Source organism: Apium graveolens, chromosome 7, assembly GCF_009905375.1.
Source record: "Apium graveolens cultivar Ventura chromosome 7, ASM990537v1, whole genome shotgun sequence".
NCBI classification, from domain to species: domain Eukaryota; kingdom Viridiplantae; phylum Streptophyta; class Magnoliopsida; order Apiales; family Apiaceae; genus Apium; species Apium graveolens.
The window spans coordinates 259,873,466-259,892,452 of NC_133653.1; the positions used below are offsets into that span (position 1 = coordinate 259,873,466).

The window sequence follows — 18,987 nt, forward strand, 5'->3', positions numbered from 1 at the left end:
CAAGTGATGCAACATTGTGTGACAGTCGTGAGATTTCATTCCAACAAGTCGCAGAGTGTCCATTGATACTATACCCTTAAGGTTCGAACAAAAACCATCAGGTAACTTCATGCCAATCAAGGACGAGCAGACAATCTTTTTTTCTTTATGCAATAAGTTCCAAGATGCCATCGGTAACTTCTCTTTTTTTCCAGAATTTTTTGGTCTCAGCTCCATTCTTATTCCCATTTCAGCCATATCAATACGAACAGATTCTCTATCTTTTGTCTTCCCGGGAATATTTAGCAATGTACCGGTTAAAGCCTCGCATATATTTTTTTCTATATGCATCACATCGAGAGTATGGCGAACTGGCAAAAACTTCCAGTACTCAAGCTGAAAAAATATAGACATCTTTTTCTAAATTGGTCGAGGTTCCCCTTTTTTCCACCGAGGTTGGTTTTGTGTCTTACCATAAACATGGTCCGCTAGTGGTAGTACCCTTTCTAACACCTCCTCTCCAGTTAAAGGAATAGGTTCTGATAACTTCTCCATGGTGTTATCAAAGGCTGATTTTTGCCTTCGATATGGATGATTTCTGGGCAGCCATCTACGATGTCTCATAACCACCGTCTTTTTGTAAGTAGCCAACCTGGTAGCTTTTGTTTTATCAACACAAACTACACAAGCATTATATCCTTTAATGATGTTACCCGACAAGTTTCCTAAGGCTGGATAATCACTAATTGTCCACAATAAAATTCCTCTTAGTATGAAAGACTCTTTCTTAAATGCATCATAAACTTGTTTCCCATGCCACAATTTCTGCAAATCTTCTATAAGTGGTTGAAGGTATACATCAATATCATTTCCAGGCTGATTTGGTCCGGATATCAATAGACTTAGCATAATGTACTTTCTCTTCATACAAAGCCAAGGTGGGAGGTTGTAAATTGAAAGCAACACAGGCCATGTTGAGTGATCACTTCCTGGTCCATGGAAAGGATTAAATCCATCGGAGGATAAAGCTAACCGAAGGTTCCTAGCCTCTGCAGCAAACTCAGGCCACCTTTGATCGACATCCTTCCATGTCTTTGAGTCAGCCGGATGTCTAATTTTACCATCATTTTGTCGCTCGGTTTTATGCCAAGTCATGTCCTTCGCAATCTGAGCTGTATTGAACAAATTTCTCAATCTTGGTATCAATGGAAAGTACCACAGAACCTTAGCAGGGATCCCTTCCAATTCTTCTCCTTTCTTGTTTAACTTCCATCTAGATTCCCCACATATTCGGCAAATCGTCTCATCTTCGTCCCTCTCACCGCGGTATAAGAGACAATCATTCGGACACACATGTATTTTTTCATAATCCATGCCTAAAGTACATAAAGTTTTCTTGGCTTCACCAAAAGATGAAGGCATACTGTTGCCTTCCGGAAGCATTGATGCAAGCAAAAGAAGGACATCGGAAAAGCATTTATCAGAAATACCATGTTTTGCTTTTAAATTATACAACTTGACTAAAGCTCTCATTTTTGTAAAACTCTCGCATCCAGGATAAAGTGGTTCATTTTCACCTTGAACATGATTCATAAAATCAGAAGAATCTAACGAAATATCCTCATCATCGATAATATCCTGCCCCATTCTCATGTTTGTAGGATCAACGGATGATTCCTGTTCAGAAACTACATGACTCTGTACATAATTTGACTCTCCATGCCATATCCAACACGTATAGGTTTGATCAATACCATATTGATAAAGATGATCCTTAACAGTCTGAGCATTCCAAGATTTACTATGAGCGCATCTTAAGCATGGACAACTAATTTTATTTTGTTTAAACCCATTCAGAAATGCAAAATTTAACAATTCATCCACTCCAAGTTTAAATTCTTGTGTTCTTCTATCTGCTTTCAACCAAGATCTATCCATTTTTACTCAACCAAGTTTAAACCCATTCTTTTGCTCAAATTCCACAAACATATATATTCCATTAAACTCGATATGGACCCTTATTAAAATTCTCCAAATAGATATGAACCCTAATTTCAAGTTCTCCAAATCGATATAAACACCAAATCCCCAAATTGATATGAATTCAGCAGAAACTTACCTGAGTTCAGCAAAGTGAAGTTCCCCTGGATTACTTCAGACATCAAAGAACTGAGACAAATATATGGTTAAGAAATGGTGTATGAAGGAGACAGTAAAAGAGGCATAATAAAACATAGATACTTCAGACAGACAATGATCACGTATAATAATGCTAGTCAAACTACTTTATTGCTAGTCAAAATTATTTACACTTTCCCCCTCTTTCCCCAGTGTTCCCACTTATATTTTTTTTGAAAAAAATAGAAATTTTCTTAAAGTAAAAGAATTTCGTTTCTTGGTTTATTTAAAACTCAGGACAATCGTTTCAACAAGAGGAACAATTGACATGTTAAAACTTACATTATTAAATATATATTTAAATATCACTAATTGTTTATGAAATAAATTACAAGTGTCTTCTTTTAATTTGTTACATTGTAATCATATACTATATGTGCATTCAGTGGTTACTTTCGAACTATATAGTCGATAACTCTATATAAAAAATTCGGGATTTGTTAAGTTTTTAAATAGACACTATATCCGTTACAAAAGCGAAACGAGTCATTTTAATGTCGACAAATTTGAATATTTCGCCTTTAATTTTTGTTAATTTTTGTTTGATCTAGGGTTATAGGGTTTAGGGTTTAGGGTTTAGGGTTTGGTGGAATATTTTTTTCTTACATAAGACAACGGTTTTTGCAATTTCCCATTGTAAGAACTTGTAAATTATTGTGTCGTCCTTATCATGTCGTGTATTCAAAATCCAAACACAAATACTAAATTATCGTGGTGTGTTAAAAATTATCGGGTGTAGCTTATATAAACAACTTTTTAGATACACTTAATTTATACATGACTTCGTTTACTTACTAATTCATTGCCTTTTTCTAATTTTTGGAAAATTACCTTCGGGCATGATACTCAAGATTCCTGGTATGTTATGAAATATTCCCTAAATTTTGCCAACATACCAGGAGAATATTTCATAACACACCAGGATTCTTGAGTATCATGCCCGAAAGTAATTTTCCAAAAATTAGAAAAAGGCAATGAATTAGTAAGTAAACGAGGTCATGTATAAATTAAGTATATCTAAAAAGCTGTTTATATAAGCTACACCCGACAATTTTTAACTCAACACGATAATTTAGTATTTGAGTTTGGATTTTGAGTACACGACATGATAAGGACGACACAATAAGGTACACGACATGAGATACACAACTGAGAAAATTCAAAATTATGAATTAATTAATATCGAAATTATTTAGAAAAAAAATCAAAATGTTACTTCAAAATTTCCCCAATCGTAGATTAAGGATAGATTTAATAGTAACCGTTGTTTAAAAAATATTTAATATTCTCTTCTTTTCAATTAATTTCTAAAAATTATGAATAATTCACTCATCAATCAATTAAAATACACTGTTGGTTTGGTAAAATACTAACAATCCAAGCCGTTGGTTTATTCCCCAAAATTATTTCACTTCCCCCTCTTTTCATTTTCATTCCCCCCTTTTGTTCCCCCCTTTGTGATTTCTCTTTTCTTACCCGATAATACTTCATTCCCCTCTTTTATTTCTCTTCCATTTTCTTTTCTCAATTTCTAATCGAAGCAAATCTAAGAAAGGTACTTGCATGTTTTAATCTGTTCAGTTCTTGGTTGTTGTTGCATGTTACTTGATTAAGCTTGTTCTGTTCAGTTCTTGTTTGCTCTTGCTTGTTCTTCATTGGTTATGTTCAGTTCTTGCTTGTTCTTGATTTGTAATGTTTTTACTTGTTTGTTTTGATTCTTATGCTCTTCTTTTCATTTTCATTCCCCCCTTTGTGATTTCTCTTTTCTTACCCGATAACACTTCATTCCCCTCCTATTTCTCTTCCATTTTCTTTTCTCAATTTCTAATCGAAGCAAATCTAAGAAAGGTACTTGCATGTTTTAATCTGTTCAGTTCTTGCTTGTTGTTGCATGTTACTTGATTAAGCTTGTTATGTTCAGTTCTTGTTTGCTCTTGCTTGTTCTTTATTGGTTATGTTCAATTCTTGCTTGTTCTTGATTTGTAATGTTTTTACTTGTTTGTTTTGATTCTTATGCTCTTCTGCTGTGATTCTTTTATATTTTGGTTCGATTCTTGTGAAACCCTCGTATGTTATGTAGTTCTTGTTGGATTTTTATAAAACTCTCATATGACTTGTTTCTTTGGTATTTTTTTAATTGTTGTTACTCGCTACTGATTTAAATGGTTCACTTTGATGATGTCTTGGTTAGTTATTAGATTTTGTTTCTCATAAAACCCACATTATTAGAGATTTTTTGCTGGTTAGATTTTGTTTCTCATAAAACCCATATAATTTCTTAGCTTGGCAAATCCTTCTTTATAATGGTTTGTGGTACACAGATTATGGCTCCTCCAAAGAAGAAGACACAAGCTTCTCATAAAAAAGCAAAGTCTTCTCCAAACAGAACAGCGATGAGAGTTGTGAAGGCTATAAGGAAAACACAATCATTGAACAAAGTTAACCCCTCTTGTTCTTCTCCTATATCTGTCAAGAAGAATCCGATATCTGAAAATTTAAAGAAGAAGTTGTCAAAGAAGAAAAAACAAGTGGATTCTAAGAAAAAGCAAGTGGATTCTAAGAAAAATCCAGAAATACCGGAAGGACTAAAACTATTGAAATGTGGTTGTGTCACGATGCACAGAATTCTGAGACGGAAGATAATGAATCAAAAGCTTACTGTGACCTTCAATGCAAAAGGGGAGCCGTATGGTGATGAAGCTGGAGAGATGCAGTCGTACATTGGAGTTTTGGCAAGGACCAAAGTCCCCATTTGGCATGATAGTTGGAAGCAAGTTCCTGAGCAGACAAAGAATAAAATTTGGGACTGTGTGCAGGTATAGTAAATTGTCTACACACACATGCCTATCTTTCTCTTTGATATTGGTTTTTTTCTTTTCTTTCTATAGATTTTGTTCATTCGTTAACTTGCATATTTGAATTTTTTTGTTTCTTATGTACGTAGATGGCCTTTATTGTACCTCCGACAGCAAGGAAACTGGTATGGGAATCCGCTTGTCAAAAGTGGAGAGAGTTCAAATCCCGGCTCACGACAGAGTACATCCTTCCACACCGGAATCAACCAGAAAAGCTCACTTTTCCTCCGGTTGACTACACGTTCATAGAAAAGTCGCACTGGGAGATGTTTGTTGCTGATCGTCTCGGAGATGATTTTAAGGTAAACTTTTTATTATTTTTATTTATTTATCAATTTCAATAATTCGATAGGTATTTAGCGTGATGTTTTAACCTTGTTGGTGCTTTTTTCTACAGAAAATTCATGAAGAACAGGTGAAAAGAAGCCGGATGAATGAGTATCATCATCTAATGTCTCGAAAAGGTTATGCCAACCTAGAAATGGAATGGGTTAGTGATGACAGCCTAAATCTACTTAGTCTTTTTATATACTTTGTGTGGTCAATATGAATTTGTATCTTTGAATCATTAATAAAATATGTCGTACATGCAGTTGAAAAAACATCCAGAAGAACCGATAGATCGATCGGATGCTTGGGTAAAGATTGATGATAGTGTGTGTGTAATTGATATATTTTGTTATGTTTTTACTGTGTTGACGTGCATGTTTTTATTTTCAGAATATCAAAAAGCGTGGTGCGAAGAAAGTTGGTTCCAAGAAAACAAAGAAGCATGTAGTGATAGAAACTGATGATGTGGAGGATGAGCTTCATGTAGAGATGGGTGTAAATTATCCATCATCTTTAAAACGGTTGTGGATGTGGGCTAGGGATGCTTTAAGCGATGGAAGAACCGTAAGTTTTCAGTTATATGAACAAGCATTTGCTGTCACAAAGAAGCAGGTGATCTTTCTACAAGATATACATTCCCTATGTGGTAGAGGTGAAATATCCGGATCGATCATTACCATATTCATTCAGTAAGTTTCCACGTACATTAGCTTTTTCAATTTGTTGTTAATTATCTTGAATTAAAAATGAGTGCATTCTTATTTTAATTGTTCTCTAAATAAAATTAAATTAGATTCCAACTATTGTTTAATTTGTTTACAGCTTCTTGTATGAGTTTTTGAGAAAGAATAAAATGACGAATATGATTGCTTTTGTGGATCCGTGTATTGTTGGAGCCATTGGTTGTGGCAATGCAGGGGAGAGGTCACGTGCGCTTGCCAACCGTTTTATGAATGCTAAGGAAGGACAATGCTTTCTTATTCCTTTCAATGACGTGTAAGCATTTCTCACTTTATAAGTACACTTCATATTTTATGATCTCATTAAGATGTTTAAGTACTTGTAATTTAATTTTCATTTTTTTTATATTTTTAGTGAATTTTAGAAATTTGTAGAATATATTTGTATGGATGGAACTTTAAATTTGGTAACTTGTAAATTAATTTGCTAACTTGTAAATTGTTAAATATATAATTAAATGAGATATAAGTAATTTATTTAATTATTTCTTCAAGTTACCTTTGGTTATTTTTGAGGTAACATCTAACTGCATAATTAAATTTCTGAAAGACACATCTTCTCATGCTTTGATAGGAATCACTGGTCACTAACCGTTGTTGTTCCAACGACGGAGGTAGTATACCACATGGATCCTCTTAAGCGCCGTATTGCAAGTGATGAATGGGTAGAAGTTGTTGATAAGTGACTCAATATTTTTAATTGCTTTAGGTAATTTACGCAAAATGTTTTTTGTTGACTTGTACTACTTTCTAACAGTTCGATAAAGATGTACAAAGAGAGGCTGAATAAGGTGAATAAGGTTGCCAGGAAGAAAATTTGTTGGGAGAATATGGCGGTAATAATATTTTTTTATAATTTCTCATATATTGAAGTAAAATATGTGATTAATTTTATTTTCTATTTTTTTTCAGGGAGTTCCTTTGCAGACAGGGGTCCGGGACTGTGGCCTTTTTGTCATGGGATATATGAAAGAAATTTGTTATGACAAAGAGCTTCAATTTGCAACTAAGGTATGATTTTTTCTTGTTTTTAATTTTAAATTACAACTTTATGTCGGATGGTACTTTATTTTCACTATCAACATAGTGGCTTACAAAACTGTCAAAACTTTATTTGATTTTCAGTGGATTCGTAGAGGCAATCTGGCTTACAATGAGGATGACTTAAACGTGATCAAGATGGACTTCGCCAAATTCTTCATGAAGTTTTATTCATGTTAAGTTAGTCTCGCGAATAGTTTATATGTAATTTGTGATGGTAAGATGAACTAGTTTAAGTTATATTGACGTTGTTGGTATGGTGTTTAAGTGGAGTTTTTCTGAACTTTTTATGGTTGTTGAAGTTTGGTGGATGTATGTACTTATGGTTGAAGTGGATCTTTGGTGTAGTTGGTAAATTATGAAGTTTATCGGATGTTATGGTATTTATCGCATGGTACATTTGGTTTTTGAATGGTTTGGTATTTGATTTTGCAATTTGTATTTGTAAAGGCTTTATTTATAAATAGAATAGGTATAGAACCATTGCTATGTTTGATAGACAATTGTTTAGTAAAATAAAAATATCTATTATGCTAAGTTATACTAGACAACAGTTGGTACATAAGTAAACCATTGTCCTAAGCTATATCAGACAATATTTGGCACAAAAGTAAACCATTGTGCTAAAGATATTCGACAATGATGTTTTAAAAGGCATACACTTGTATGAACCAAACTTATACAACTGAATAGTAGAACTTAAACATTGTGCCTTAATGATTTGCACAATAGATCAAATTATTAACACCATTGTATGTACAAATCCTAACAACACTCTGGGATCACTACATACCATTGTTAGATTAGCTTCTAACAATATCTTGGTCATTACAAAAACTGTTGTGAGCATTGTTAAAACACAATACCCAAAAACAAAAAACTGTTGTCTAAAGTATGTCATACATTTGTTTTCTTAATAAAAACCATTGTGTAACTAGATGAAATAAATACATAAACCGTTGTAGGAGTCAATTCACATAACACTATTTTTAACTATTGTGCCTCTACATTGTTACAACGGCTAGAAAACTGTTGTTTGTAGAATATTAGAAAGTGTCATATCCGTTGTGTGAATAAAATGAGATAAAGGCTTTATATTCAGTTGTGTGATGTATTTGTTACAATGGTGCGTAACCATTGTATGAGTACCAAACACACCGCCCCCGGATAGACAACGAAATATTCATCTTTTAGACAACGGTGTAAAACCATTGTCTGATTCAATATTTCTTGTAGTGATCACTCCACTAATATTATTAACTTTTAAAAATAAATAAAATATATATTTTAATTATTAATTCATTTCCATGTAAATAATTACTAATTAGTCAAATAAAAAAAATCATCTTTAATTATATATGCCATTTTCATAACACATTGTAACTATACCGCAACATCAAAAAAGAGGGGTTGCGATAGACATTTGTTTGGAAAGCTAATATTAAACTTTTTTTGCAACACGAGTGTGAACGGTAACAACATGCAATCTATGGCGTAGTATATATAATACTTTTGGGGGCTTCACATTTCAAGTTTGCCCTATGGAGGAATGCCTTCTTGTCAAAGAGGTCATCAAGTGTTACTATAAATTGTCTGCAAATAAGCATGCATTAAAGACGGGACATTAAGCTAGGATCCCTCTTTAAAATAAGCATGCGAGTATGCAACACTTTATAAGACTTCCCGCATTAAATATACATCTCTTGTTACTAATCTATATACATATGCAATTTATTTGTTAGTTTAAAGATAATACCAAGACAATCCGGACAAGATGGCTGCTTAGTGGAGCTGATAGGTGAAGCTTGTGCATGTTCTATTGAACCTGTGTATTGAACATCAACTGCGAAAAGCATACGACAAGCCACTTCCTGTATCAGAATACCAAATATTATAAGATACCAGTACAAAATGGCCTCACGTTACTCTTATTTTTTTAAATCTTAATATTGATTTTTTATTATTAGTTTTAGGTTAAAATTCATATTTGAAGTTAGAACGAAAAAAATAGTATCTGAACACTGTATCTATCCTCCATCCCATCAATCCTAAAATGCATAATAATGGTATCCAGGTCACACAGAAATCCAATAGGATACAACATGGACAAATCCACATCGCAGTATTAGATTTTTAGATTCATACATGACAATCCACATTTTTAATATATGTTAGAACAAAGGAATCACAGACTTGACAAAAATCAACATATGTCATGTGATTTGGCACCCCAAGCACACAGACAAGAGGTTTCCTTTTAACCTTGTATCAAAAAAATATACGTCAAGACACTGTCAACTAATTAATTACTCAAATAATATCAGATGGCAAAATATTTACACTGTCAAAACAGCGAAAACAAAGATTAAATATTTACATAATCCATTAAAATTACTATGTATTAGTAGGTTACATCTCCTCAAATTGTGCTTATTAATTATGATGAGGCACGAACACACAAAGGAGGATGGACTTTTTGTACTTCAAGAAAAATAGAATTGATGTTAACTAACCTTAATATCAGATATGATCCCAACACATGCAAGAATTAATATTCCGATGTGAAACTGCCAAGGACCTAAAAGAAGTTGATTTAGTTGCATAGCTCTTATGGATTCAGAATGTACATATATGGTAGGCATCAAATTAGAACAAGGGTAAAATCTGGACTAGTTTGAGAGTGAGCTGTGAATTCCATGCTCAAACTTAGGTGTGTCCAAAAGAGACCTCGATAGAGGTTTTGAAAGTGATGAAATCGACCACAATAGAGCACTTTTAGAAATACATAGAGCAAAATGGAGTTACAACAGAACTGATTGTGTAAGTTACAAAACTAAATTCAATTCAAGAATTCCAAACACCGCAAAATTTTAGCTGAAACCTACGAGGGGCTGCGTCCATCTGTTTATTTGGCAATCACTAATAATCATTTTTGTTATAATACCTTAATAAGCTTGTAAGTAAAACAGTATCATAATTGTACAATTTGTAGATGTTAGTGAAAGCAATTGAAGAGCCCAACCTAATTCATAAAGTGAATATAAACAACAAAATCTATTAAAATCATCAACCAGCAACAACTACACCTAATAACCTAAACAGTATTCCATAATCGATGAGAAATATAGTTTTAATTTATACAAACAATTGTTGTGTTTCCTATAAACATTTTATAAGCCCTTCTCTCCCCACAGAATACTCAAGTTACTCTAGTCACGATGCTATCAGATATCATACCCAAGTTATAAAATTCAGTAATTTCTTTTTAATTAACAGTGCTTCTTTTTAATTTCTTTTCTTTATAAGCCCTTCTCTCCCCCACAGAGTTCAAATTCAGTACTAATAACCAAAACAACTCTAAACAAAGAAATTCGAAATCACACCTCGATTCAATACTCTATGGACCTTGTTATGAAACTCAATATTCAAATTAGGCCTTAAAATTCCATAAGAAGCTACTGAAATCAAGAAAACTCAATAAAAACACATTTTATACCAATAAATAGATACCCATCAAATGAAATACAGAAAAAGTAGAAAAAGAGTAAAAGATTCAAACTGGGAGATTGTAGCCTCAAACCCACAACAACCTTGGTTACACAACTGCCATAATTACAAATATACACACAATTAAACCAATAATCTGTACAGCGGATTAAACCAAATACAAAAACAATAAAAAACCCATATCAACAAAATAATCAAAAACCAAAATCAAGCAACCCATTTCACAATAAGAAAGAATTAAAAACCAAAAATTGAATTTTGAAAAGAAATTAGAATAACATTTACTAATTACAGCGGATTCGAGCTAGGGTTCAACCTCCTTTGCATAAATCCACCAATGTTTAACCTCCTTTGCACAACTCGACCAAAACTTGCAGTTAATCGGCCATTTTAATCGAAAGTTAGGGTTCAATTACTTGAAATCTTGTATTCAAATTAGGGGTTTTAAACCTATATCTTTAATTAAGGTGGTATAAATTAAGGTTTCAATGTAGAAGGGTGAGAGTGAGTGAGTGAGAGAGAATTAGGAAAGAGAAGGAGATGAAGGAGAGAGTCGTGTGAGAGAGAAGAAAGAAGCGGTGAAATGTTTCTTTCTTAAGGGGAAATATTTTTGTTAAGGGGTTGTTTTCCGCGTGTTTTTTAAGAAGTAATTTAAACATCCGTTTTGATTTTAACTGATGTAAAAAATGGTCTTTAACATCATTTTGGAACAAACCGATGTTAAAAACATGTTTAATATCGGCCCTTAATGACATCGATGTCTATGAGGTGATGTCTATTGGTCCTTTTCTTGTACTGAGTACTTAACAACTGGTAGTTTAGGGAAAATAAATGCATTTAGCAATATGCAGAGTAATTCCAAGAATATGGATATAGCAAAAAACAACACTGCAAAAAAATCAAACAAAATTTCTTGTCATCCTACCTCAGGCCAAAATTTGCATTAATGTTTTTTATGTATTCAGTTACTAAAGACCAGCACCCGCAGACCAAATCAAATTTGCACAGCACCAGCCAAACCAAAATAGAGCTTCATCTCTACCAATATTCTAAACCCAGGTCCTCAAATTAACTTGGCTTGGCTTGTAGGATGCTTTAAGTTATAAACCCCACCTTAGAAAATCAAGACTCACCCTCAAACCACGATCCCGAGACGCATGAATTAAGCTAGCACAAGCAGATATGACCTGCACCTTCTTTACCTTCCAAATCAACCACACAACAGACCCATTCCCCCCCCCAATGCTGTCGAACATCCACTAAAATCACACCTTACAGAAAACCTAGCTCGTAAAGTATGCAAAACCTCGACATAAACACACAACCAAGACATAACCAGCAAGACGAACAACTGAAGGGTTTTTAGCACATAAACGCAACGAAAACGTAAATTTAAATCTTAAAAAAAACCGAAACACTCTGCAAGATCCATGCAAAAAAAAATATTTAATTCGTAGTTCAGTATGTTTACCTTAAGAAGCTTTACGTTAATGGAAAGATGCAGGTCTTTAATAGCGATCCAAGAACGATGAACGAAGATCCCTAGCAGCTGCTCCTCAAATGTGAAGCACTCCACCGGTATCCACCAAGAGATCAATGTAATGGAGGAGGAAGAGGTTGAGAGAATTAGTTGTCTCCCTCTATTTCTACTTTAGAATTAGGGTTTTTATTTGGGTTGAGGAAAATAGGGTTTATAATAGTATATTTATAGGCAAAATTTTCAGTTGAAAAATTTCCATAAATTATTATTATTATTAACTCTTTAATTAATTATTCTTATTAACCAATTAACTAATAATTAAAACACCTTTTAATCATTAATCCCTTTTCTAAACACTTTAGAAAAATAATTCTCTCACTTGATTTAATTTCTAAAATTAAATTCTTAATTAATAATATTAAGAATTAATTAAATCTCATCTAATCAATTATTAAATTTGCTAATTAATTATTTATTTCACAAATAAATATATACCAGCCAATATTAATTAATTCCTTCACCATTAAATCATTCTCTTTTATGGTGTGACACTGTAGGTTCAATATTAAGCCGGTAGTAGAAATAAATAATAATAAAACTATTTTAACATTATTTATATAAATTCTATAATTCATTGAATAAGATTAATTAATAAATTAATCATATTTATTCTACATTGTGAGGGATACTTCTCATCATATCGCGACTATCTGGATAATACGAATTCACTGCTTAGAATACCAAGAACCTATTCAGTGAGTAGTTACCGTATAATCAATTCCTTCAACCCTGTAATGTCACGATTAAATACAAGGCATGGAACTTGTGCCAAGCCTATATTATTTAATACTTTTCTTTCCCATTCACTATGTTTAGTTCTATTTAATGTAAATTAGAAACTCCTTTCTAATTTCATTCACTCTGGCCAGAGATTCCTGAACTAACATAAGTGAATCAGCATTGAACATTCTCTTCCTTCACTGGAAGGGGTAGATCCTTTATTGATCATACACTATCTTCATGAACAAATTCCTATACCCAGTGGAGCCCTTATAATTATCCCTGGAGACTAAGAACTAAACCAAAGCATAGTTCAGTGTACACAAGATGACTATGATGACCTCAAGTCTAAGGATACTTGTACAACTATCACTATGTGAACAACTGCTGACACGTGAGTGAACTCCATCAGTTGTTCAGTTGTGTGAGTCAGGTTCAGTGAACTTATTCTATAATAAGCTCCTACATACTAGTTATAGTGTCACCACAAAAATGTCTATGAGAATAGACATCCTTCATAATGAAGCAAGCATAGTATGTACCGATCATTACGGATTACTAATTATTAGTTAGTAATCCTACAACCAGGAAATATTTAAATTTAAAGTTATCATCTTTTAGGTCTCATTATTATGATCTCATCATAATCCATAAAAGGCTTTACTCTAAACTATGGTATATCTTATTTAAACACTTGAATAGATAAATCCCGCAATAAAACCAAAACAATTCTTTTATTAATATCAATGAAATCAAAACAGATTACATAAAAGTTATTCCTAAATCATCATACATGATTGGACTTAGGGCACATCTCTTTCAATCTCCCACTTCGACTAAAGCCAATCACTCTGGTATCTAATACCCATCTTATCTTTATCACGATCAAAGTGACTTTGAGAAAGTGGCTTTGTGAGTGGGTCTGCTACGTTGTTATGTGTGTCAACTCTCTGGACGTCTCCTCTTTCCATAAAATACAAGAAATGTTACCGCGCTCCCACTAACCTTTTTATAGACACATGGTTCATCTATGTCTTTGATAAAATCAAACTCTTTGATTGTCTCATCAAAATGGATGTTCCATCTACGAGAAGCTTGCTTTAAACCATATATGGTTCGCAGCAGCTTACACACTAGGTGTTCATTTCCCTTGAAAAGAAAACGCTCTAGTTGTGTCATATACACTTCCTCTTCAAGTTTTGCATTGAGGAAGGCCATTTTCAGGTCGATTTGCCAGATCTCATAGTCGTAGTAAGCAGCAATCGCAAGCAAAATCTGAATTAATTTTAACAGGGCTACATGTAAAAAAGTTTCATCAAAGTCAATCCCTTGCCTTTGTCTGAATCCTTTTTCCACGAGCCTGGCCTAAGTCTCCACCTGCCCATTTGAATCCTATTCCGCAGTCTTCAACATGCTGTGGAGTTCAGGCAGGCTGACATCCAGCTTATTCATGTGAAAGTTCACAACAAACTACGAGAACGAACTCGGAAGTGATTTCAAGACCAAGTCTTGGCTCAGCTCCCCATCCATGGCAAAGCCAAGTTGTCCAAGATGTTCAATTAAATTGATCATCTTAAGTATATGGTCATTCACAGATGATCCCTCAGACATTCTACAACCGAACAACTCCTTCGATATCTCATATCGAGCTGTCCTCCCTACCACATCATACAACTCTTGTAGATGCAATAGGATAGTGTGAGCATCTATATGCTCATGTTGCTTCTGTAGCTCAATGTTCATGGAAGATAGCATGATGCATTGAGCAACATTTGCATCATCTATCCACTTACGATACACAACATGTTCATCATTATGTGCATCGCTAGCAGGTTCAGTATGCTTAGGTGAGTCAAGCACATATTCCAGCTTCTCAACCCTGAGAACAATTCTCAAGTTTCGAAGCCAGTCAGCAAAATTAGGACCAGTCAACTTGTGAGCATCTAGTATACTCTGGAGTGATAGTGCTGAAGACATAATGAATATAGTAAATCTGTAAATGATGAACACATAACAATACTTAGCAAATATTCAATTTTTCATTTCAAAACACTATATGAATCGGGTCTTTATTCATAAGTGGCTCCCACTAGTTTATCTAATTTATACAACCCCTAAGTGAAAATTAAGCATTCATAATGCTAGTGGGAATAGGGATCCTACATTCCATCACACAACCTCGGCTGTAGCACGAAACGTCATATGATGTTCAATAGGCAGATAACTCTTGTCAATTACATCTTATGTTATTCCCTAATAAAACTTTAGCCTCTTCAATAATTGAGTCACGGCTGTAGCACGACAAACTCAATATTATAAGTCAAGTCTAACCCAATATTTCGTACAATTAAATCAGTCTCCAACGGCCCACGGCTGTAGCACGTAACGACCTTTAGATTCTAATTCAATGTACACATCTTTATATAATATACAAGTATTTCTTATTTTGAAATCAAAGCCCTGGGCTGTAGCACGAAACGACAATGATTTGAAAATAAGAACTACTTTCTACCATGTTGGAAGGCTTTGACCGACACAAGCCCGTTGTGTTATTGGCCAATTACTACTTGATATTATTTAATTTTAGAGGGATTATATTATGTTACAATCATAATCATATTATAAAGAGATTCTTCCTTTTAAATTAAATATTTCAAATCAATAATCGATAATCAGATGATTCCCGTATCGGGGGGAGCATTGTCAAGAGGCGTCACTTAATACCCCTTTCTTACAGATAGAAATCTGCTTTTGACAGAATCATCCTTTCTCTCAATATTGAAAATTCATATTTAATTACGTGTTTTATAAACACAAGAATCTCATGATTGTGTTCATACTATTATTGTTAATGCAAGAAACGATTCATATTCTAGATTTCTATAGCACACCTTATAGTGATTTAAGTTCACCTAAATCTATCATCGCATGGTAAACATAGGCATATATCTCATATATAAAATTAAATAAACAAGTAAATGTAAAGTGCAATAAAGTAAATGTGTTTGGTTATGGCCCCATCCTATGTGATCTTTATCAAGCTCATGATAAAGATCAAGGTCAATTTAATACGGTGATGGAAATAAATACAACTACTTATTAGATAAGTCTTCTTCTTTGTTTAGACTTCTTGTTTGCCTCATCTTCTTCTTTGTATCACCTCCATTGGATAGCCTTCTTGAGTCTTCAATTACATTACATGATTGAAAGTAAAACCAATCTAATGAACTTACAAGAATAACTCGAGCTACATTCGAGATTTATGATTACAAAGATTGACGACATGCAAGTGGTATTTAAAACCAAAACCAAAACCAAAACCAAAACCATTACACCATAAACATAAACCATGCTCATACAACACATAAAAGCATGTTAAAATACATAATCTGATCTTAACATATCATATTATCCATGATCTAATCATAAAAAAATATGAAAATAATCAGAAAAATCAGAATCAAATCAGAAAAATAAGGATCACTATTTACGGGCAGTAAACGACGTCAAACACCTTACAGACTAGTCGTTAATAGATTTACCTATCAGTTTTGTTCAGACGCTCGTTTGCGTAAATCGGACACCAGACCCAGATTTCAGCAAATCTGCAGCAGCTAATTCAGAATCCGTATCTAATATGATTCTCATAATTAGAAAAAACATAAATCATGTATATATTAGTATATATACAGATTACATAATCATCTTATGATTATACAACTCACATGAATATCATATATGTGGCGCCCTCCAAACCCGGGTCAGAAATTTGGGGTCCACACTCACACCTTATTTATAACCTGCTTATAACAATAATAAAGATAATAATAATATGCAGTGACCCTACTTACCAATCACCACGGATCACAACAGGTTAAAGTATGCACACAAGCCAAACACACTATTATATTACAAATGTTCAAATCCCAACTATTCCAAACTTAAAACTGAGTATTAAACATTATTACAAACTTTTACAGACTTAAATTATCCCAAAAGAAGCCTAATAGCTCAGCTCAATCAACCTGAACCCCTAGCTCTCGCGCTAGACTGGGGATCCTCGGTACCAACCGGTTCCTTCTTAACTGGAAAAGAACAGAAACAATATCTCACAAATGAGCTAACTAGCACAGCAAGTCACAATGACAAAACTGAGAATAATGATCATCAAGTGAACATGGTTATGATATCAAGTGAATAATGGATTATGATTTAGAATTGGATATTATACTTTTATTTTAAAAACCAAGGTTAGGCTGCTGATCAGTCACGCACTACCCCCGAGCAAAGCACACGACACTGCTCTAACTACTGGATCCAAGACACACATTGGCCTAACTTGACGATTATATGGTCTAACCACGAATCTGGTCCACAATATTATAAAAAATCCAATTCTAACATAATAATAGAATGAACAATAATAAACAATAACCAGAATCATTAACAACAGTGAGTGCTTAACAATGAAAGGGTTTCAATCCTTATACGGATTAACAATGTAATTTCAAAGCTTGGATGCTGGGTAATGAAAGAATTGGATAACAAAGGAATCAACGTTTCAGGGTTTCAAAGGTTTGGGATTTCAAAGCATAGGATACAATGGGTTGAGTATATAAGTAATTCAATTCAGTGTTTAGTATTTAGTTTGTATGTATTTGTAGAGTAGTATCGTAGATTTGTGGTTCGTGTTTGGGTATACAACAATCAATGGTCTAGAAAGAATCAGGTTACGGCTCAAGATCAATAACTGGAATCAGGGTTTGGGTTTCAGTGCTTCAAAGCACTTGCAATATCAACAAGATTATCAAGTACTACAATATCTCGAGAAACTTCAGAACACTTGCCTGGTATTAGCTTACTATACTGCACTCGCTTCCAATCTCAACAGTCTCACTCCTAAACTACCTATTTTCCTTTCCTATATCTTGCCTCTTCTGCTCACATATCATAAGCATCTATCAATGTTCATCTCATATGATTCTATTTAATACAGACTTCTATCTACCCATCGTTTCACCCAAATCTGATTATCGGACTGAAAGTTATGCAATAATCAAGTAAACACCGAATATATAGACCGATAGTCAATCAACAAGTTATGTATACCACATAATACATCACGTAATCGATAACATATCATTTATAAAGAACTCTCGGGTCATAAATAGGCTTTCTGGTATTTAAAATGATTTTTAAAACATTTTTCGGAATTAAAACGGGCCGTTGGATCAATTTCGGGTAAATAAATAGGGTTCGGTTGGCCAATTCTGGCTCCGAAACAATTTTATAATAATTATCGAGCCTTGGAAATAATTTAGAATAATATTTTAAAGCTCGAAACTATTTTTCGGAATTTTTAAATCATTTTTAAATAATTAAATCTAATTAAATAATTAATTAAAATCAATTAATAAGTAATTAAATCAATTTATCAATTAGTTTTCAAATTAATTGACCAATTAATCAATTAAAAATTAACTGAAATTAATTAACTAATTAATTTAGATTTATTTTTGAATTAAAATAATTTTCGAAATTAAAATACTAATTTTTAGAATTTTCAGAAATTAAAAACAAATTTTTATAATAAAAAAAGTAAGAAATATGATTTTTAAATATTTTTAAAACAGGAATCCTAAATTTGCAAAGTCTGGAAACTTCAGGGACCAAACTGTATCGTTTTCAAAAATACAGGTACCAAACTGTAATTTTCCAGCCCTCGCCGGAAAATAATCGGGGATGGCCGGAGAAGACGATCCCGGCGTCCTCACCCCACCAACACCACCAGATCAAAACTATACAACATCAGGAACTTGTTCATGCAATCAAAACACATCAATCATCCCTGTTCTGGCCGGAAAATGATCAAGAACATCGCCGGTTTCCGGCGAACATCGTAAAACATTAAAACACAACTCCCTTCAATTCACTAATCCTCTGTTAACGAGCTATATACCAATCGATTGCGAATTTCATAAGGAACACAACCCACTATAAATCAACAGCTAATAACCCCTGAATCAAAACCCCCCAAATTTCAATTGAAAACATTCATACGCGTTATAAACCCTAATTTTGAAATTCGAAAATTAAA

At 33.4% G+C, this 18,987-nt stretch overlaps 1 protein-coding gene across 1 annotated transcript; it reads right to left on the minus strand.

Annotated features, from left to right (window-relative positions):
* Nucleotides 1–399: 399 nt before the first annotated feature.
* On the minus strand, nucleotides 400–1,917 carry LOC141674773 (uncharacterized). The gene has a single exon (XM_074481473.1). It carries the CDS (start codon nucleotides 1,915–1,917, stop codon nucleotides 400–402), a length of 1,518 nt encoding a protein of 505 aa, XP_074337574.1.
* Between the last annotated feature and the right edge of the window lie 17,070 nt (nucleotides 1,918–18,987).